Source organism: Megalobrama amblycephala, linkage group LG5 (genome assembly GCF_018812025.1).
Source record: "Megalobrama amblycephala isolate DHTTF-2021 linkage group LG5, ASM1881202v1, whole genome shotgun sequence".
Lineage (NCBI taxonomy): Eukaryota > Metazoa > Chordata > Actinopteri > Cypriniformes > Xenocyprididae > Megalobrama > Megalobrama amblycephala.
In genome coordinates, this window is record NC_063048.1 from 7,522,868 (window position 1) to 7,547,198 (window position 24,331).

A 24,331-nucleotide genomic window follows, 5' to 3' on the forward strand; every position below is an offset into this window, starting at 1 on the left:
TTATTCAATACAAAGATTTTACTAGCATCAGGGTTATTATAGTTAACTAAAACCATTAAAAACATTTTTTATTGCTTGAAATAAATGTGAATACTAAAATAAAAATCTATACAAACTAAACAGGCATGTTTAAATAAATAAATAAATAAATAAAACTAAAAACAAAAAATTAAAACTTAACAAAAAATGAAAGCAGGAAATATAAAAATCTATTCGGATTCAAAATATTAACAAAAACTATAATAGTATTAAGTGAAAGCAGTGTCATTCATTTCCCAGAAAAGTCACAATATGAAAAAGCTGAAACTGTAAAGGGGACATAATGTTATATAAACAACAGGATGACTAAAAGTAAGTGATTTAAAATGTTAAGTTCATTGTTGTGTGGCTCTTAAAAAAATTATTTGGTGCCTTTTTTTTTCCCTTATAGGAGTCAATGGCTTCTTAATTATTTTTTTTTTTTTTTTTTTTTTTTTTTTTTTATCTGGAGCCTTGCTATGCCAAGGTTGTGGATTTGATTCCCAGAGAATGCAATACTGATAAATGTATACTGCTAAGCTACACAGATGGGAACTGGGAGATCATCCAGCTAATCAGCTTTAAAAAGCTTCCATCCAGCGTTGTGAAATGATCATTGACCTGTACACTGATTCACACCTATACTGTAACACTTGCACTTACTTTCGCTTACACATAAAGTAGAAACCCATTATTTGGTGCTTTAATTCTAACTGTTATTTGAGGAAAATCAATCACATTGAACCCTTTGGCCTGAATAAGGTTTCTGATGATGTAGACGTGAAGTGTATAATTTCTGCACCAGGCTGAGGCCATTATAAAGACAAACAGGTAGTCCCACCCCAAACTCATGGCTTTAGCCGTTATAGCTGCTATTTATTAGTGTTGGGCAATTCCTATTGTCACCGCATGAGATCGCAGACACACAATATTATAGTCTGAGGTGGGGGGCTTTTTTACTTGGGCATATTTGCTCATTATTGCACATTTATCATTAATGTATTTGTTTATTTACTCATTTAAATTATTTTCTTTTATTATCACTGGAAATGATGTGCGCAAAATATGAATTGTCCATCATTTTGCGAGCAAAGATGAGGTTGGTGATAAAGAAAAATGTTGCGTCACAATATTGGAATTATTTCAGTTAAATTAAACCAATTAAACCATGAAGACAAGCCAGTGACTATTACACAAGAATGCCAATGAAATCCCAAACCCCAGTCGATTTACAGAAAACGAACGTAAAAACTGACCAAGCTTTCGGCATCTGATGCTGCATTAACGGTGCATATTCTCTCAGTGACGAAGAGAGATTAATCTACTTCAACATGCTAATAACAGTATGTAACTGTCTTAATTTATTTTCTTAATATTTCTCTTGTGGCCCATACGTAAGTGAAGAAATGAGAAGTATTTTGTGTTAAACAACTTGTTTTTGAAAGTCAGTGTTTGAAATGAAGCTGCTCTTAAATGTCATTGATAACTGACTATTGCAGTGTTCTGACATATAATAGACTGTTATTACATAATTTTAATTATATAATTCATTGTATAACAGACCTAGTAAGCTAATCTATCAAATATTTCATTACAAAATTATGGCGGGGCAAATTAATTGTAATATTAATTTAATAATAACAGTGGCCTAATAATAATAATAATAACATCAATAATAATTAATTATATTAGTTGGAAATGCCAAATCCTCTTGATATCGCCGATAGCTAATACTTTTGACGATTTCTCCATCTACTGTCAATATACAATATCGTTGTCTATCATCATAACCCTGCTATCTATATTTAAATTTGAAGTTGGACAAGTCAATCCATGCTAATGTGGACATAGGAAACAAATCTGAAACCCAAAGGTAGACTTGCTTTAAAATCTTGCCAATAATACTGGAATTCCAATAAAACATGATCCTATCATTAAAAATCTGATCACTTAGCAATCCTTTTTGCATTGTGAGTGCTTTTATTACCACAGTAGTATTTGCTGTAAATGGCATTCTGTAGTGTGTGAGCAAACAACTCCATGTTCAATTTATAAATGAAAACCTTGAACAAACAAACACTGTATTGTGACCGTCCACATACATTTACAAGAACTACACTGTACTGTACAGTGTACCTCACTGTCACCAACCAATGGCACACATGCCACTATTGACACGAGGAGTGGTAATCGCTAACATGAAGCAATAGAGAAAACCTTGAAATGTTGGTCCTTCACATTTTGAGCTAATCCTTTCTCATAGTCACACAGCTTGTTTGTATTAAAGGGGTATTTCAATCTACACTGCATTTCTTTCTTTCTTCAGAAGATTTTTTTGCTGATGTTTGTTTTTGATCCCAATATTCTTTAAAACATCATCTTTTGTGTCCCTGCAGCAGGGAGAAAATGGTACAGATTTAGAACAACATGAGGGTTGTAAATAATGTAAATAATGACATTTTTGGCTGAACTATCACTTTAAATTAGGACCTATACATTTTATTAAAGTGTGAGAATTAAACAGTGGACAGAAACACGTAGCTCAGACCATCAGCATGTGCCAACCACTGCACATCACAAGGAGCTGACAGTATTACACAGATCAATGCCCATGTTACTAATCAAAGTTTGTGACTGTTCAAATCGTTTTTTTAAATTAAACTTTTAGGATCTTTTAAAAACTGACCTTTTTAAAACAGTGTTGCGCTGTTTTGTTTAGCTTTTTTTGACACATCTAAAGGCATTTTTCTCATTTTATCGCTCATGAGTCCTCACAGACTTCTCCCCTCCCAATTTAAAAAAACTCATCAGATCTACACAAATCACACAAATGACTTATTTTGGACTCATAATGCCATTTTTGCATTTTGGTGATGGCCAAAAAGCTTACATTTGCACAAAAGAGTCACATTTTTGAGTAGTTAAGAGTGACAAATCGTACCACCTTACTCTAAGGTCAAAATGCTTGGCAGGTCTGTTATTTACTCACTCATTCCAAAACAAAAGACCACCTAACCAAAAATAGGAGATAAAATGACATGACTTAAATCATTAGATGAAAAAAAGATTGTAACCACATTTAACTACACAAATGTTTGCATTGTCCATTATATCCAGTCCTACAGATTCAAGTAAAACAGTTGTGAGGTTTTGTTAAATTATTTATAGGTTTCCACAAATACAGTCAAACCAAATTTATTCAGACACCTTGAATATTTAATTCATTAATACATTTATTTACTATAGTTTAAAAAATAAAATACGACAAGATCTCAGAGTTAAACTGTGTCAGAAAAAAAAAAAAATCTTAATTATGTCAGATAACATTTAAGCAAAACATGGTCAGGTGTTATGGTCACCGTCATGTTCTGTTTGTTTTGGTTTGCATTTTGTGACGTGTTCTTTTGTTCTGTTTCCCACCTCATTCAGTCACCATGGACACTCATTGGACTATGCCCCCTTGTTAACCTGTTAAGCTTGTTTGTGTCAGTGTATTTAAGTTCCTGTCTGTGTTCAGTTGTTTGTTGGGTCTCGTTTGTACTTGTGATGTGTTGGTGTATGCTCTGCTCTCGTCGTGTGTTTGCTCTACCAGCATCCATTACATCAAGTCAAAGTGTGATTTTTTTAATCAATTTTACTAGTAGTCCACTGTATGAAGAATTTTTGGGAATAATGTCAGTTTATTTTGCTATCCTCACTTGCATAAATGAACTATAGTGCCCTGCACTCACTAGTAAAAATATCAAAAAATATAAAAGTCTGAATAATTTTTAGTTTGACTGTATGTTAGAGAGAATACAACCAATCACTGAATGGGAGACATTAAAAGGAAAAAAATACACAAAATACATTTTAAGGACTGTAATTGTCTATTTAAAACTCCCAGTTGATTTAACTTTTATAATGTAAAAGGAAAGGGGGAAAAAAGTATGCCTGACATCAAAAAAAGCTATGCCTTAATGTGATTTACTCCATTTCTATAATAATGGACAGCTTTAACACCTATGTGTTAGTTTTGCAGATTCTGTGCAGGTTACCTCATTGTGACTGTGTATGCTTTTAGCAGTCCTCTTGATTCTGATCAATTTGGCCTAATTAAACTGCTTTACATTTACTAGGGCTTCGTTTTCCAAAGGCATTTCAAATTATCCCTCGTAATTAGTCATGATGAGATCCCATACAGCAGAGGCCTTTGTTTTTGAATTAGCTTTATACCACTCTATTAAAAATGTGTGAGAGCTGTTCTATTCCACGTCAACTTTTAATCCTGCTCCTAAAGCAAGGAAATTACTGTCACTGGCATGGATGACATGGAGTCTTGACATTTGTTTGGGAGACAGGCTGTGTCCAATTCTTTCTATATCTTAGGCTTTAAAGAAAAGCTTCTCATCAAGCCACACTCCATAGTACTTTATTAACGTTTCTAGCACATTTTTTTGAAAGAGGGTTCTGAACCTTTTTATCCACTTCACAGCACTTCATTAATTGCTTCTGTCGCTCCTGCACACTCATAAATGTTTAGACACAAATTCTTGCATGTTAGAGAACACTGTCATGCAAACACATACAGATATACACTGAAAAAAAAATCATCACTTCTACACATCAGTGTGTCCTGCACCTCTTTTACAGAAGCATGAATCACCAGCATCACATTTTACCCAATATGTGAATGCGAATTTGCACTATGAGTCAAATGAAATAAAAAGACAAAAAGACTACGTTCCACTATATAATGGCAAGATAACACATATCTCTATTGAGTTGTCCACATAGGTTGTACACACACACACACACACACAAAATAAATAAATTAATTAATTAAAACCACATACAGCATGGTCAGGGGTGTGTTTCCCATACAATGACGTAACTCGCTGCTTCACTTCCACAGTGCGATGCATCGTTGAACAAATCATCTAGCTAGTGACGACTGTTTCCTGAAACCGTATTGTCGCAAACCTGTCATTCACCACCTTGGTGAATGATGTAACGGAGGTTGTGGAGTAGTGTTGTCACGGCACCAAAATTCCAGTAGTCGGTACAGATACCATGAAAATTTTACGGTTCTCTGTACCAATTTCGGTACTACAGTAAAATCTATTGGAACTATTTTACTATTTTATATAGCCTATTTTAAAAACATTAAATATGATTTGGAGTGTGTATGTTTGTGTGTGTATATATAGGCTACCTCAATAAAATAAATTTTGAAATATAAAAAAAATAAATTAATTAAATGCTCAAACATCCATTGTGTACTGTTGAAAAAACCAGCATATGCTGGTAAGGTAGGTTTTGAAGCTGTATGCTGGTCCTAAACTGGTCCTGCTGGTCCATACTAGTCCTAAACTGGTCCTGGACCAGCATAAACCAGCTCAAACCAGCATACCAGCTTCAAAACCTACTTTACCAGCATATGCTCGTTTTTTCAACAGGGGTAACAGACATGCGTGTTTATTTGAGCTATTCCGTCAGAGAAACAACACACTACAGCCTGTAAAACTATGAAATAAATATCGGTAAATAATTGTAACCTAAATAATAAGAAAGTTAAATATTTCAAAAAACATTCGTTTTTTATTTCCACACAAAGACGCGTCATATATAGCCAAAGTCCCGTTATTACTTTGATATAGCCGCTTTGAGAGGGATGTGGGACACGAGCAGGAAAGAGACCATTTCTCTTTAATAATAACTTCGTTATCTCCTGATGTTACAAACAACTGACACTTGTTGTAAAAGGTCTGAAGAGCGAGTTTTATCCTCTGCAGGGGCAAGACATTCAGGCTATGTTTGATTTAGCGCTGCCAGAGAAAACGAAAGTAAAAATCACCAGCGTGTGAAACGCGCTATACAAATGAACTTGACGCGCCTTATAAAGTCTAATAACAAGCACAAACTCTGTTAAATAGAAACTGACGAGCAAGCAAAAAGGTTTCTGTCCTACTGTGTTTTTTCTACTTTACCACAGTAAATAATGCGACTAGCCTATAATAGGCCTAAATGCGAACAAAAGAAACGTTATAATCTCCTGCGTGAGTGAAGATTTGGGAAAAGAAACAGATTCCATGTTCAGTGGAATAACTAATGGAATATTGTTAAATTCTCTGCTAATCAGGTGACCAGATCGCGATTCGGAAAACAGAATACGAAGCTTAAATGTATGGACTCACGCACCTCTCTTATTCGGCGTTAAACAAAATGTGTCCATGGCTGCGATGTCACATTTAATTGCTAACCTATTATTTCTTCTGTAAACAAAGCTTTGTGCTTCACTCGTGTCATATTCAAGTAAATACTGCCAACAGCCTTATCACTGGGTACCGAATATACCCGGATTCTCGGTACTACCGGTACTACAGAAATGCTGGTATCGTCACATTTTCAAAATTTCAGTACCGACTTGGTACCGAAGTACCGGTACTTTTGACAACACTATTGTGGAGTAATAACTTATTTAAATGAATCCGTTTGAGATAGAATTAATGTTAGATTTTTTGCTATAAATTACAGACATTACAGGCATCTCTTGACAAACTAAAATATGTAAATGGCATTTGTATATATTCAAAATAAAATATATACATTGTACTTAACCCTCTGGGGTCTGAGGCTGATTTGGGGTCCTGCAGTAGTTTTGACATGCCTTGATATTTGTGCTTTTTTCAGTTGATTATAAACATATTAATGACAGAAGTCTCATTACACTGTATTCAGTACAAACTAGGCTACAATAATATGTAATGAACAACTATGTACATGTTTGTATTTCTGAGAGAATTACATATATGCATGGAATTTGAAAAAAAAAAAAAAAAAAAAAAAGTCACAGAAATAAGGCCTCAAAACACATACTAAGCATTTTTTTCACAAGACTTTTGGGAACTGTATATCTTAGTCTAGAGTTTTTGCTTCAGTCACATAAAACAATGTATTGATTTTAAATTTCTAAGACACTTTTTGTCAAGGAAGGCCATATGTGAGGAGGTGTGAATCTTCATGAATAATGCTGTGATTCACACCTGAGGAGAATAAGACCCTGCCCCTAATGAGCTGCATAATGAACCATCCAGTGAGGAGTGTGACTGAGTGAATTAAGAAAGAATGCAATGACAAAAGAAATATATCATTTTTTGTTTGTAGTTTATTTAGAATATAATTAACTATACAAATGAGAGTCAAAGACATATTTTAAGTACACAGTTATACCTGGAAATAAATCCTGTTCAAAGATGTATGTGAACATCACTTAACTGTCATTTGGTGTTTCTATTCACTGGAGAAGGAGAAGAAGAAAAAACTTTCCTGCTTCCTGTCAGTGATCTCAGTATCATATGCATGCAGTCCAATGTGGGCCAATATCTAGTCACTATGATTCTCAAATCTGTGAGATAAAAGAAAAAAAAAAAAAAAAAAACCTCAGTGAGCATGCCATTAACAGGATCATATCAGCTATTGTATTAATGCTAATATAATGTCCACTCTTAACAGAAAAACAGCAATACTGTGAAATATTATTACAATTTTAAAAATGGTTTTCTATTTTAATATACTTCAAAATATAATGCATTTCTGTGATGCAAAGCTGAATTTTCATAATTTATTGTTAACAAAACCTTCAGTGATGTGGTACTTCACATAGTGACTATTTCACAGTAAACACTTCATTATCTGTTCAAAACAGGCCAAAGAAATTGTCTAAACATTCCTATTATCTTTATGTATTTGTTATATTATAGAGCCTAAATGTTAAAGTGTAATTTAACATGTTGCTAACACATTTTATTTAGTATTTATTATGTATTTCAGTTGATTTCACTCATCTCAGTATAGCAATATAGTTTGGTAATAGCCAATATGGCAATTTACTAATGTAAGTTATGTGTAGCAAACGAAACGCGTGTCTGCGCCATTCACACAGAGACACACAAAACTTGCATATTTAAACAGTTTTTTTTTTTGCGGTTTAATATTCAGAGACACCATTTCGCGATTAGAATAAAGAACTTAAGAATAAAAAACTTACCATTCACAATCATTGGTGTGATCTAGTTGATCCTCGAAATGAAATTGAAAGTCGTGCTTTTCCTCTGAGGAAAATTCTTCCAGAATTATTCCCCATTGCATTTCAAAATGATGTATATGAATCTGACTAAGCTTGATACATTTTTTTGAGCTGATGCGGGCGTTCACTCTGTTGCATGGATTGACTCAGAATTTGTCTTTGATCACTGCATGCTCTCTGTGGGTGTGGCCACATTAGCGGATAATGAGATGACTCGCGAATGACTAACATCTCTCTCTTTTCAAACAGATTACATAAGAGAATATTTGTTTTCAATTTGACTTACATTATTTACAACATTTTAACATTTCTTGAGATGTTTCTCATGTTTGTGTGATTAGTAATTACTAAGTTACAGTTCATTTTCTGAGGACTATCAGAAATGATTTCATTCAGAGAGAGACTGCAGCTCGCGCATCATGTTAGTTTTCATTTGGAAAAAGCAAAGATGTTTCTGTCGTCATCTGTCGTCTCTCTCTGAATGAAGTCCAATCTGATACTCCCTCAGAAAATGATCTGTAACTTAGTGAATACTAAAGACACAAAAATGAGACATATGTCTAAAGAAACGTTGAAATGTCAGGTTTTAAATCATGCAAGTCAAATCGAAAACAAATATTCTTTGTTTATGTAATCTGTTTCAAAAGAGAAACATGTCAGTAATTTGCGGCTCAGCTCATTATCCACTAATTCGGCCATGGCCAAGGAGTGGTCATGCTTTTCAGACTCAAATTCTGAGGCGATACATGCAACAGAGTGAACGCCAGCGTCAGCCGGGAAACATGCATCAAGTTTAGTCAGTTTCATGTACTTTTCATCGTTTTGAGATGCGGTGAGGAATAATTTTAAATGGATTTGCCTCAGAGGATGAGCATGACTCGTTTCACTTTCATTTCGAGGATCAACTAGATCGAGCCGATGATTGTGAAAGGTAAGCTGTTTTTTATTCTTAAGTTCTTTATTCTAATCACAATATAGTTTCTGTGAATATTAAACCGCAAAAAAACTGTTTAAATATGAATATGAGATAACATCATATTGATATGTTTAAAGATTGGCTCAGTTCCAATTCCATATAACTCATCCAGTTTCTCATATAACTCATCCAGTTTCAAAGATCAGTAAGCTGGCCTGGTCAAATGCGAAATAAAGCAAAAAAAGGTCATCAATTAACATAAGTGTCCAGTTGTTGGACCGATGATAAAAGCTTAGTCAAATTCACCTTCCTCATGCTATAAGAACATTAAAATAAATCAAGTGAGTATTGAATTAACACAGAGAACTTGAAAGCTTTTATACTCTGATGTAGAACACATTCAGAATAAAAATTAATTCACCTCTTTTGCAATTGCTGTGGGATTCATAAGCTGCATGGAGACAATTTATTGTTTTTAGAAGGAAAATATCTAAACTTGAAAATGTCATTCATATTGTGCCTGAAAAGTGTTATGAAGGGGTTGATTTACCATCCCTCTTCTTGTATTATATAAGGAATTGGAAATCATAGGCAGATCGATGCGCAGTTTTGTTTACAACACAACTTACATTAGTAAACTGCCATAGGCCTAGCTATTTCCAAACTATAATCGCTATACTGAGATGAGTGAAATAGACTGAAATACGTAAAAAATACTGAAATAAAATGTGTTAGGAATGTATTAAGCTGCGCATTAACATTTAAGCTCTATATATAATATATAAAATACCATAGATGTAATATGAATGTTTAGACGCTTTGCATCACAGAAATATATATTTTTTTAAAATAATGTATTAAGATAGAAAAACATTATTTTAAATTGTAGTAATATTTCACTGTATTGCTGTTTTTTTCTGTATTTTTGATCAAAAAGGGTTTTTTTCTTTTATCTCACAGATTTGAGAATCATAGTGACCAGCATGGGCGACATTTGACTCTCGAGGTAAGGGAGGCAAGATTTTTTTTTTTTTTTTTTGCAGGTACAAAACGTATTTTTAGTTTTCCTTCATATTTTTCGTGAATCGAGAAGTATTTGGTGTTAAACAAGTTAATATTTAGATATATTTCTAACTAATATTTTATTGTCCTCACAGCGTGTCGGTTATGCGGTGATGCACTATGTTATTGTGGGGCAAATGAATTGCAATATTAATTTAATAATAAAAGTAGCATGATAATAAGAATAATAATTTAATATCCCTTTATGCCCGTCCACTATATGCCACTGTGAAGGGATAAACGGCGTTCGGGCACAGCATCAAATCTATTAACTGTTTTCCAAATCCACATGCATGGACCATTCAGTGTTCAGTACTGCAATGTCCGAGTATCTCCTGTCTCATGATGTTTCTCATGTGTTTTCTTTCGGCGCAAACAAGAAATGTTTACTAGACTGTGGACTAGCTTTGACTCTCTGAACAGTGGCAGTGCAGCCGAATTTTTTTGACCGTGTGTGCATGCGGCGAATGCATCTTTCTGTGTTCATGGGCAAAGGAGTATCTTTGAAAGGCTTGTGCGCTCATGGGCAAAGGAGTATCTTTGAAAGGCTCACACGCTCATGGGCAAAGGAGTATCTTTGAAAGGCTCGCGCACTCAGGGAGTAAAGGACTATCTTTGAAAGGCTTGCGTGCTCAGGGGGCAAAGGAGTATCTTTGAAAGGCTTGCACGCTCATGGGCAAAGGAGTATCTTTGAAAGGCTCGTGCACTCGGAGTAAAGGAGTATCTTTGAAAGGCTCGCGTGCTCAGGGGGCAAAAGAAGTATCTTTGAAAGGCTTGCACGCTCATGGGCAAGGGAGTATCTTTGAAAGGCTTGCACGCTCATGGGCAAAGGAGTATCTTTGAAAGGCTCGCGCACTCAGGGAGTAAAGGAGTATCTTTGAAAGGCTCACGTGCTCAGGGGGCAAAGGAGTATCTTTGAAAGGCTTGCACGCTCATGGGCAAAGGAGTGTCTTTTAAAGGTTCGCGCACTCAGGGGGCAAAGGAGTACCTTTGAAAGGCTTGCGCGCTCAGGGGGCAAAGGAGTATCTTTGAAAGGCTTGCGCACTCAGGGGGCAAAGGAGTATCTTTGAAAGGCTCACACGCTCATGGGCAAAGGAGCATCTTTGAAAGGCTCGCGCACTCAGGAGGCAAAGGAGTATCTTTGAAAGGCTTGCACGCTCATGGGCAAAGGAGTATCTTTGAAAGACTCGCGAGCTCAACTGTGCACGAGACGGAGGGGAACGTGAGAAATGAAGTATACCCGGTCCTTAACCACTCCAAATTAGTGGACTGGAGCTGACGGATCACATCGGGAAAATGGTGACCAGATATAGGCCCACACTGGACATTCTGTTTGAATAAAATTGGTGAGATTTCAAACACCTTGGAATGCCAGGTAAGTGATGTTCACTTATATCTTTGAACAGGATTTATTTCCAGGTAAAACTCTATATAAAAATGTGCCCTCATTTATTCAGTTTATTCAGAACTATATTCTGAATAAACTGCCAAAAAAATACTTTGTAATTTGATTTTTTTAGTGTCCTCTCAGATAGCCTACCTGACTAAAAGGGTTCATTATGCGGCTCATTATGCAGGTCATTATGCGGGTCTTTGTTTTCTCAGGTGTGAATCACAGCATTATTTATGAAGATTCACGCCTCCACGCATACTATGTTTCTTGACAAAAAGTGTCTTACAAAATCTAAATCAATATATCGTTTTATATGAATGAGTAGGCAGGATAATTTGTACATAATTTTGAAGCAAAAACTCTAGTCTACAACCTCCAATACCCAGAAGTCTTGTGAACACATATATAATATTATTTTTTTGGCCTTATTTCAGTGACTTAAGTTTTTTTTGTTTTTTCAATAACAATGCATAAACATTATTCCTTCAAAAATTCAAACATGTACATACATGTTGCTCACATATGTGACCCGTCACGGAAACCAGGGACACAAGTCGGCAGCACAACTATTGAGCAAACTGAGAAAGAAGCGTTTTTTTTCAAAATTGGTGATTTTCATTTTTTTGCAGAATCTGTTAGTTGAGATCATGAAGAAGCATCTCCGTGTTTAGATAGCAGTATTGGTTTATTTAAAAGGTTGAAATCGGCTTGTTTTTCAGAGATTCTATCTCGCAGTAGGGGCGTGTCATTGTCTGTTTGTGTTTCCATACTGGAATCGGATACGCCGGCTTTTGTTTCTTTTGTTATTGCCGCCGCCCTCCAAGGGAAGCGTGGCTACTTATTTATGCAGCGCCCTGGCCAGCTCTAGCTGATATCAAAATTTAATGAAGATGGACGCCGCAAAGAATATCACAGACGAGCTGAACCATGGCCGTTACACCGAAAATGTTTTGAAGTACAACATACGGCTGGATTCTTTAGCTGCGGAAAGAGTGGCAGGACATGTGAATTATTGGACATTTAGAGGCAAACAGACACATAGTGCAAACTTCGGAGATGGTTACATCCACAAAGAAGACCCCGACAAAGAGAAAGTGTGCCCGAACAACTTATTTCATTGGAGGCAACAAGATCTTTTCTGCTCAGGACTGTCGTTTTAATTGTAATCGTTAGCATCGTATCACTTGCCAAAAACCCCCATTACTATAATGGGCTTTTAGATGGTAATGTTAGCATGTTAATTTGAATAACGCTTCAACTGCTTGAATTGACTGGTGTGAATGACTTAGCTCATGTAAACCTTACTATTCTTGAATTGAAAGTGACGCTAATAATTTTAGCCAGTTACTACTTCTTAACAAGGATTTACTAATGTAATAGTAAATGTATCAGATTAAATTCCTACGTAAGTAAAAGTATGAAGTATCCGTAGCCGTAAAATGTGCGTTAAAAGTCAAAAGTCAAAAGTAAAAGTATTGAAGAGTTTAATGTACAGGATTTTTTTAATTCTTTGACTCAAACCAGGTCTAACCACTAACTGGTTTAAACCAGGACTATACGGTTATCACAGAATCCTGTTCAAAAAGTTCTAATGTCAAAAAAGATAAATTACTGACATTTACAATGCACATTATCCTTTATTATTAATAGTATGCAGTCCGATTTTCCCGTTGCGTCTGTCGTTGCTATGCAACCATGCAGCTTTACAGGGGGTATGGATTATCTAAATGAGATGTAAATGAGCCCTATTGTCACTCCCAGCAGGTGAGAACAGGCGAGAACTGCAAAATCTTTAGGTCATTTTCTGCCCTTTGAGCTTTTTTGAGTGCCTACCTTCAAATGGCCAAAACTTCTCCAAATATTATCAGACTTCCATGTGTTACACATCGTTGGAAAGCTTGGAGACTACACTTTCAGAATCTCTGAATAACTCAAAATGCCCCAGAACCGACTTGTGGCCCTACTTTCCATGACTGGTCACATATTATGGTAGCCTAGTTCATGCTTAATACAATGTAATGACACTTTTGCCATTAATATGTTTATGAACAACTGAAAAAAGCACAAATGTCAGGGCATGTCAAAACTTCTCCAGGGCCCCAAAAATCCTCAGACCCCAGAGGGTTAAATGTTTTGATATACAACATTTTGGTCACACTTTAGATTAAGGTCCAATTCTCACTATTAACTAACTATTAACTACAACTTTTGCCTCAACCTCCTAATTACTTCTTAGTAGCAATGGGAATAACGACATTATAAATAAACAGCGTTACTAACGCTGTTACTTTTTTCAGTAATGAGTAATCAAACTAATTACTTTTTCTCCCGTTACAACGGCATTACCGTTACTGACAAAAAAAATGCTGCGTTACTATAATTGAGCTCACTGAAGCAGTTTTCATCTGAGTAGGCTCTCTCTCAGCCATAGTACCTGCAAAGTTTTAGTTTAAACTGATAATAATGTATGATGCTCTGTGTGTGTGTGTGTGTGTGTGTGTGCGTGTGTGTATGTCAGAGCATGCGAATGGAGCATGAGCTCAAACCAGAACACCCTTTGTGACATACTGGATCGAAAATATGTGAAATAAGTTTTTTTTCTAGTCGACTAGTAGTTGTTCATTTAAGCCATTAGTTGACTAATCACATTTAAATTAATTTCATTTCTTAAATAGCCTACTGGAGAGAATAGCCTAAAACATAATGAGCATTTACGTATAGGCTATAGCACTCAAGCCACACATAAAGCTTGCCATAAAGAACCGGCAAAAGTAATGATTATGAATGTGACATAAACAGCAAGGAGAAATTTTATTTGTTTATTAATAAAGTAATGTTTTCTGAATCTGTGTCGGCTGCAAAGATGAAGTTGACATACTGACTCTCATCATCTTCGCATACTGGACGTGCTTAGAGAGAAAATGCACATTTCATTCAGATTAAATAATCAGAGTAGCCTATTTCTTTTCGTATTTAATTATTTCATTTTCGTTAAAGTAGACATTTCAAGCTTTCTATAGATATTTTTTTCATGTCTGCGAGGCAAGCAGACTATACGCTGAGTTTCGGGTCATTTAGCCTATAAGACGGTCTCCAGTTCACGCTCCAGTGATCACGCCTGCGCCTCCATGCATGATTATGCTGTCTGCTCTATTTGCTTCTTATTTATTAAATCCAGGCAATTGGTTGATGAAACATTGATTAAAATTAAGATACAATTTTTACAAAACGAAATTCACTTTAAAGAAAGGCTTTCTACAAAACAAAACGTAATGAAGTTGTCAAAATCATGTCTGACCCACTCCATGTCTCCCGATATATTGAGCATCTTATGATGCATCTTACTCATGCTGTTCCCTTGAATTTAAAAATGAATTTAAAACATAACATAGGACTATTTAAACATAAATATGAAACTATGTTTTCTTTAATGGCTACCAACGCGTATTGTACAGTACAGAAAAATTTCATAAGCAAGAGCGGATCATGAGTCACGAGTCGGATCAATAATAATTTATTCTTAGACATATTTAATATTGGGGGCATCAAAGTTATTTGATATATTTATTTATTTTTTTAAAGTAACGCAATAGTTACTTTCCCTGGTAATTAGTTACTTTTATAATGACGTAACTCAGTTACTAACTCTGTTACTATTTGTGAGAAGTAACTAGTAACTATAACTAATTACTTTTTTAAAGTAACGTGCCCAACACTGCTTCTTAGTAATAGTTAGTAAGGTAGTTGTTAAGGTATTGGGTAAAATTAAGAGTAAATAAGGCTTTAATATGTGCTTTATAAGGACTAATAAACAGCCAATATCATAGTAATATGCATGCAATAAGCAGCTAGTTAATAGTGAGAATTGGACCACAAACTAAATGTCACCAACTTTTTAAATATAAAGATGGTCTCTAATTTTTGTCATCCCTAGTTAAATTAATCCTTGGAAACTGCTTAAAATCACGGCAATTGTAACGTGAACATGAGAGACAGCCATTACAGCCAATACTCTGAAAAACTGCCAGCAGAATAAAGAGGAAATACATTTTTTAAAAGAAAGGAAAAACACGTTGCATTCAGTTGAGTTGTATGTTCCAGCTTTTACACTGGAGACAAAACATAGCCTTCGGTGGGAATAATTTGAAGACTATTTGTATGAGCTGTTTATCAAATTATTGAGCAGACAGATGTTTGTGACTGCTTCACGGTTACACCCTGGATCTGCCAGGCACCAAAACAAAGGTCTAAAGGAATGGATTGTGATGTGCCCAGAATATCAATTTAATTTACTGCTGTTAATTCACATGCAAATTTTGACCTCCGTTAAAGCATATCAATTACCCCACGTACTGTATCTGAGGGATAGCGAGCAGTGGAAGAGAGGCGAATATAACAAACCACAAATGAATTGCGGTGAGACAAAAGGAGGACAATTATTAGGAGGACAAGTATTTTTCATACATGCTTAATTCAAATTCCATGCATTAATTTATGAGGTGAAAGAAAAAAAATGTTAATTGCAAGCTATTAGATAAAAAGAGACAGTTTAGAGATATACTATCCTTTTACCTGGTAAAATGCAAATAGTTTAGACAGTCTATCTTGCATCATCTAAATGCAAAGACCAAAAAAATAATGCACCAACAGCTTAAGACATGAGAGCCAGCACTCAACTGTATCTCAATATAAGTAATTTCAGTGTGAAAGTGTTAACTGAGAACAATTTAATGACAAGACATGCTTTACAGTTCAAACTAAGTATCCAGGTCAAAACTAATTCTAAAATCTATTCATGCTGTTTCAATGCGAAGCAAAAGAGTCACAATAAGTCTAGATGGGTCAAAACTTCCTTTCACCACCTTATAGACTCTCTCTTCACAACAGCATCTGTCTTATTCAACTCAAGTGCTGTTCTATGCTGCATCCTTTAGTATGATATCAAAAACACTCCTACATTATGAGTGCTTGCTGAATGACACATTTGTCAAGGACTGATTGCTTTCTGAGTTGTGTTGGGTCTTAGTAGAAGAGCATTGTACATTTTAGCTCTCCCCTGCTCAAAGAGCCATGTGACAATATCAATTATACATGCAGGAGGCAAACAAGGGGATTTATTAGCCAACAAATAATCTCAAAGAGTGACCATGAATGGAAAAAGATTAGCATTTGAAAGGCAGAGCAAAACTCCCTCGTTCAACTACTAAAGAGCAATTTGATTGAGCTAAAATTGGGGAAAATGTACGATTAAAGGCCACATTTGTTGAGGATCATAAACAGAACATCTCAGACCTATGCATGAAGCTTTAACATGATACGTGCAGAACTACCAGATTCCATAATCAACTAGTCTATAAATTGTCTGAATGACTAGGTCTCTCTTATAGGGTCATTAAAAAAACCCTATATTTCAGCACAGGATAGTTTTCACTACAATTTTCAAAAATGCAAAGAAAAAATGGGAGTGGTATAATGCGGAGTGTGGAGAGGAAGAGGGAAAACAACAGACAACAATTTATGTTTTATTTTGTGTCACTGAGTTAAAAATCATCGAAGGTTCCCACAAATGTACGCTGCATTTCATCACAAAAAAAAAAAAAAATGTATGTGTCACATGCACACCAGGCTCCACCGTTCTATCCATACAACCATTGAACTCTTCAGTTTAATAATCAACAACACCTGTCAGTCATTATTACTCAAATTCACACCACAATAAAAAGAGGACTAACCTTTCTGTCAGTGTGGCCTCGTTTGGGAATACAGACTCACCTGCCTGCATCCTTTCTGCTCCAAGTTTCTCCAGTTGTCTCCAGTGTCTGCACCTAACCAGTTGTTTCCTCTGTTATCTCGATTCCTCCTGGCATCCTTCAGTCTTCGTCTGCACCTGGTGAAGGGAAACAAGATTTAAGTCCAGTTGTTTCATCCAAGTTCTGCTTTACTATTGAATTGAATTCTTAACTGTCTCTGACTGTACAAATTAACTGCTTGAGGTTCACTTACACTTGTAAGTTTGTGCATTCCTTACAGAAGGCCAGACCAGCATCATGAACCCGGCAGCAAAATCCATGTAAGACCCATTTCAAGAGCTCGTAGATAATCTAAAGAGAGCACTCACTGTTGCAACAACCAGCACTTCTGCTAACCCTCCTTCACCCACGCAGTCACAACATGTTGCCAGTTCCGTGGTCAATCCAGCGCCCTACTCTGGATCGGCAGAGGACTGCAGTTGTTTCCTTCTTCAGTGTTCTCTAGTGAGCATCTAGAGATGCAGCCACACCACTTCCGCATCGATCGAGCCAAAATATCATTCAAAAAAATCTCTCCTCACTGGTTAAGCGATTTCAATGGACCCAATCGATGTGGCATCAAGATGGACCAGTAACTTAGTCACTTGATAATTTCCTCTCTCACTTAAAAGAAGTGTTTGAGCATCCTGTTGGTGACTCAACAGTGAGTGAGAAATTATACAATATTCTGCAAGAGAAATCTTCTATAAATCGACTATGCTCTCAAGTTTTGCACTTTAGAGGCAGCTAGTGGCTAGAACGAAGCAGCATTAATGACCACCAATCACCAAGGTTTGGAGCCTTCGTTGCGGCTGCATTATGCGGCTGCTTATGATGACACCACGGGTCTAGAAAGATTTATCAACTCTCCATCCGTGTTGTTCATCGTATGTCCACTTCCGTCCAGGAATCAGCCGATACTCACCATCTATGAGCTCTCCAAAACCAGGACATGAAGCTATGTAAGTTGACTCATTTTGACCCTCCCCTGCAGAGCGTCACCATCGGCTCACCCAGATACTCTGTTTGTATTACGGTGATGGACGACACTCCCTGTCTGCTAGTGAGTTTTGTAGCCAGTCCCACTGTTACACTCTTGCCTTTATTAACCCGAGTGACTCTAAATACTGCTGATGTATATTCTGTGATTGTGTCACTGATACTGTGATTTCAGTATCTGCTCTCCTCAAATCAGTGTCAGTCTGCAATTTCATCTCTGGGGAGCTCTGCCACAAACTCAACCTCTGGAAAAGAACCCATGACTCTTCGTTCCACATATTAACTGGTCAACCCTTAAATCGAGGAACCATTCACCTCTTTGTAGGACCCCTCAGCCTTCAAGTTGGTCTGTTACACATGAAGAATATTGTGCTTTTGGTTCTGGAAAGCTCCACCACAGATGTCATCCTGAGGCATACTTGGCTCATTCACCATTCATATGTCAGGACGTCTTCTGCCCCCAACGGCCCACTCAATTATCTCCTCATTGACCTTGGGACTGTGCAATAAATCTTCTGCTTGGTGAGACAGTGCCCTGCTGAAAGATTTATCCATTATCAAAAAGCAAAAGGCCATGGTTACATCCATCCATTGTCAAGGTTATATCCATCCATCTACCTCCCCTGCTGCTTCAAACTTTTTTGTTGTTGTTGCAAAAACAGGCAGAGGCTTGCAACCTTGTATAGACAAACCTTGTATAAAACAATCCCTGAACAAGGTAACTGTCGAAATCTCTTCCCCTTGTTTGGCTGCCCTGGAACTATTGCGCGGAGTGACCTGGATCTACACAGTGCATACAACCTCATTTGGATCTGTAGTGGGGATAAATGGAAGACTTTGTGACCCCTAAAGGCCACTATGAATCATGTCGTAAGGTCATGTTGTGAATGTCCTCTCTGTGTCCCAAGGCTTCATTAATGAGGTGTTCGAGGAGTATCTCCACAAATTCGTCCTGGTTTACATCAATGATATTCTGGTATACGGAACCTGGCCGAACATCACCATCATGTTGCACTAGTGTTGAGTAAGCTAAAGAAATATCTTCTGTATCTGAATGCAGAAAATTGTTCGTTCCACCATCTAGTGCCATCCAGTTCCTGGAATACAACATCAGCTGTGAGGTTATCTAGATGGACGAGGGGAAATTCATCCATCATCTATCATAACAGTACCCTGACATCTCCCCTAACAACACTTGTCAAATGAAAGCCCAAGTCTCTGTCTTGGACCATGGAAGCCTTTGACGCCTTCCAGAAACATCCATTCTGACCTGCAAAAACTATTCACAGTGAATGTCAATGCATCTACTACAGGCTTGAGGGCTATTCTTTCTCAGCAGCAGGGGAATCCTCCTCTTCTACATCCATGTGCGTATTAATCAAAAAAATGCACCCCGTTACATAAATCCATGATTTGTTAGCCATCAAGCTTGCTTTGGAGGTTTGGTGGCATTGGTTAGATGGGGCTCGTCATTGACCGCAGAAACCTTGAATATTTCAGAGATGCAAACAGACTCAACCCTAGACAGGCTCGTTGAGCCCTCTTCTTTACCCGATTTAATTTTTCTTTCATATGATCCATCAACCAAAAACATCAAAGCAGATGCACTCTCCCATTTTCATTCCCCCTCTGAAAGTCCTGATAAACTCAAGCCCATTGTTTCATTCAAGATTTATGTGTCCCTGGATGAGGACATCACTGAAGCCACCAACACTGAGCCAGCTCCGCCAGGGTGTTCATCAAACCACACTGTAACACAGTTCGTTGATAAGGGAAGTAGGAGGCAGGACATTTCATGTAACTTTAATATCAAAATAAACACACAAAAACTCATGGGACAACAGCTGCATACACACATAAACAAAACACAACATAAAGTCCAGACCTGGTCCTCTTTTCGTCCACTGTCGTCACTCCATGAGAAACTCAAGGCTGGTGCGGCACGCAGGTGATGCTCATTAACACTCGCACCACTGGCCTCGCTCCGCTCTCACGGCTCTAGGCCCGTGACTCTCCCCAAACTTTCACTGCTCACTGCACGCAAAACAATAAACAGCACCGAACAATGAGAGTGACTTTGAACTTAAGGAAGCTGATTGATAAAAATACATATGTAGAGGGACATTAGCAAAACAACCTCCAAATATATCTGCATAAACCGGTGCTTGCTCTGTCTAGCTCTCTCACATGTGCGCACACATGATCACCATGTAAAGCACTTGTTAATTGTGGATCGTTTAAAAACAAATACCAGAACATAAAAATCCGAAATCTACCATTTTCTGGAAGAGGATCCAGCTCAAATTAAGCACTGCCTGAAGATATTATTTCCGACAGACGGCCTCAATTTATCTCTCGTGTGTGGAATCTTTTTTCTCCCTTCTAGGTGTGACAGTCAGCTTATCTTCTGGCAATCATCAACAAACCAGTGGGCAAACAGAGAGGGAAATTTAGGTGATCAGGAAGTTTCTGAGAACCTTCTATCATCACCACCAGAACACCTGGAATCACTTTCTACCCTGGACAGAGTACACACAAAATTCCCACTGCCAACTGTCTACCAAACTCACTCCATTTCATCACTCCAATGAGTATTCGGCTTCCAACCACTGCTTATTCCATGGTCAGGAGAACTATCTGATTTACCAGGTGTTGACCACTAGTTTAAAGAGAGCGAGAGGGTTTTGGACTTAGCTCACCATCATTTCCAATGGCCAGTGCAACGCAAAAAAGCAATGCCGATGCCCGGAGATCAGACCCTCCCACATACCACATACCGGGCAGAAGGCATGGCTCTCAACGCAGGACATCAAGCCTCCTGTACAGACACTGGTCCCTTCACCATCCAAAGACAGATAAATCCTGTGACATACTAGCTTCAGATCCCTCCTCAGTACCAAATTCATTCCACATTTCATGTATCTAGACTAAAACCTTATCAACCCTCTGTCTCACCCTCTTCCACAGAGCTTGGTCCAGCGGTGGCTGCTCCTAGAAGATGATCTTGCCTACATCAAGGAGTACCTTGTAGACTGGTAGGGCTATGGACCAGAAGAATCCTTGGTACTTCAAAATGACATTCTAGATCCATCCTACTCTGCTTTCCAACTTCCAAGAGTCACGTCCATACTGTCCTCCACGGGGAAAAGGTCGACCATGGCTTTGGAAGCATCGGTCCACAAGAGCGGCCCATGGGGGGGATAATGCACACCAGGCTCCACTGCTCCATATATACAAACATCAAACTCTACAGTCTAATAACCAACCATAACTGTTAGTTAGTATTACTCCAATTCACTCCAAAATAAAAATAGGTCTCATGTATCAGTCAGTGTCTGGCCTCATTTGGGAATACAGACTCACCTACCCACATCCTTTCTACTCCAGTGAGGTCCCCTACATTTCTCTAGTTGTCTCCAGTGTCTACTCCTTACCTGTTGTCTCATCTCCTGGCATCCTCCAGTCATCGTCTGCACCTGGTGAATAGAAATAAATTAATGTCCAGTTGTTTCATGCAAGTGCTGCTTTACAATTGAACTGATTTTTTTCCTGTGTCTCCAATTGTACAAATAAACTGCTTGTGGTTCACTTACCTGTGTGAGTCTGTGCTATCCTTACAACATGGTTTTGTAAGCTCAGAGTACATCACACAAATACAAACATCTTTTGCATTTGTACTCTACATCAAAAATATTAACAAACACGCTATTAAATTTTGGCTTAAGTTTTGACACTTATTTTCTGGCTTTTATTTACAAATACAAGTCAATTGACTGGTTGCATTCACAGTACAAAAGGGTTGCATTGGTGTCTTATATTTAATTTATGCCACCCAGAAATACAATCATTACATAGCAACAATGATCTTGGTGAAAGCTACGCAATTCAAACTCTTGCAAAAGAAAAAACAAACACTCACTTGCATGCATTAATGTGTCTCTGAAATACAGCTGCACAATTAATCATTAAAATATCGCAATCTCGATTCAGATGCCCACGGGATCTTATTCCGTGGGCATCTGACAACAATTCACAAATGACAACAATTCACCTGTGTCTATTTAAACCTTTGACAAAATGACACTGGAATATTTAAATCTGCATTTGCGCTGCCACTGCCACCGGGCAAAGCAGTTATGTGTAGGAAACAGCTTCACAAACAGTCTTTTTTAACCACACAGTATTGTTATTTCTGTGTTACAAATATTCAAATTATCACAGAAGTACTGGAATAAAATTATAGTTTGGATACACTGATGTCTACGGTAGTGATCAAAATGGAGCAAATCACTTTTTTCCAAATAACTTGATGCTTCAGATAAAGATTGTACAATTACATCGTTACACCAGTAGGTGGCATTTACCATGTAATGAAACAAGTGAAGGCTTTATAAGTGAGTTATTAAATCATTCAAACTGTTTTTAATAATTCATTCAAATTAAACATCTTTAAACAGACTGCAGCAATTAACATTTTGTCAGTCCTCTAGTATATCATGTTATTTTGTTTAGTTGTGTTAGGAACCTCCATTTAAATTAGTCAGAAAGGGGAACGCAACATAAAGGAGGACACGTGAATCCAAAATACAATGCAAAAACAAACAAGCAAAAACAAAAAAAAAACATTTATTTAGATAACAAAACTAAACATAACAAAGGAAACATATCAAAACAAGAAAGAAAAATGAAAATGTTTCCAAAATAACTAACGAAAGATAATAAACACAAACAGACAACGGAACAACTCCAAAGTATAAATGCAACAAAGATTAACAAACCAAAATCAAGAAAGAAAAATAAGGGTAATAAAGCTTGTTTGCTGTTAGATCTCCTTCCCTTGCCATGCTCGGCTTCAGCGTCCTTAATATAGTTAATCAGCACTCATGCCATGAGACGCAGGTGCACGGGGCGGACCTAAACAATCAGACTCAGAGAGAAAGATTAGGGGAGACATGACGTCACATGAAGGAGAACACACACTCAAGGCATAGGCAGTAACAAGTTGTCTGTTCAGAATCGCTGGAGAATCTCTATTTGAAAAAAAAAAAAAAATGTGATTCCCAATTCTCAACTCTGAACTAAAGTACAAGATCTCACAGTTTAAAACATCTTTCATAGGAAAGTGCCACACGCTCTCATAAATAATTAGAAGACATCATCTTCTAATAGGATAAGGTCACAGTCTGTAACCTAATCACATGGACTCTCTGGGAGATCCTCACACCACATTGAAAATTCATTACTTTTAGATTAAAATATTGTGGATGTGCAACATCACATTTTTGATAACCCTCATTTTGTTGATCTTTTTTTCTACTACATCTACATATCAAAGCAATAATCTGTTCCAGTTAATTGAGAACTGCATATTACACTAAATGTGCCAACACAAAAATTTAAAAAATTGATGAAATTTAGAATATTTGGAAGTTGTTCTTTATTGCTTTGTACTTGCACAGGATGGACAAATTTCAGATCATGTCTCCACATTCGCTTATGATGTCACTAATGGAGCTGTACAAGTGTACAGTCATATATTTCCTGTCCTTTTATAAAAAAAAAAAAATAAATAGCTTTTTGCTTTTTCCTTTCTATCACCATAACATATAATGCCAATAAATGGCAACTGCAACCGTAGGTTAGTGGTCTCAATTCGCCCGTTCTGAGGGGAGTTTCCTTCTTTATAGTAGAATAGGCTAGTTGAGAAATGGAGAAAACTGCCAACATGTGTAATAGATGTCAGAATAGGAGAGCAATTTACAGTAAGTGGGTTTAACTTCTTTCTGTCTTATCTTGGTGAAATGGTAAGAATCCGGAAGATTACCACCTAAAGCGAATCTCAATTGACAGCCAGTAGTGTTGTCACCGTATCCCTGACAATGCTTGATTACTCACCTCTATCAACTTGAGAGACACTTACCTTCATGTTCTGAGCGTCTATCTAACTGACGTCTGCCTCTGTGCTGATAGAAATACCCAATAGACACATGAAACTCAAACAAAGCTGCCTTTTTTTCAATGTGGACACCACACAGCTAGAGATAGAAAAGATAATTTAGTGGACCATTTGGATGAGGGTTATGGGA

At 37.1% G+C, this 24,331-nt stretch overlaps 1 protein-coding gene across 1 annotated transcript in view; it reads right to left on the bottom strand.

Moving 5' to 3' along the window:
* Positions 1 to 24,331, bottom strand: part of ralgapa2 (Ral GTPase activating protein catalytic subunit alpha 2) — a 323,632-nt gene that overhangs the window by 299,060 nt on the left and 241 nt on the right. Inside the window, exons 2-3 of the mRNA XM_048190536.1 lie at positions 21,680 to 24,280; positions 17,230 to 17,344 (exon numbers count right to left, since the gene is read on the bottom strand). Of these exons, the coding sequence (XP_048046493.1) occupies positions 17,230 to 17,239 (10 nt within the window). The 5' untranslated portion in view covers positions 17,240 to 17,344; positions 21,680 to 24,280. The remainder of the gene's footprint in view (positions 1 to 17,229; positions 17,345 to 21,679; positions 24,281 to 24,331) is intronic.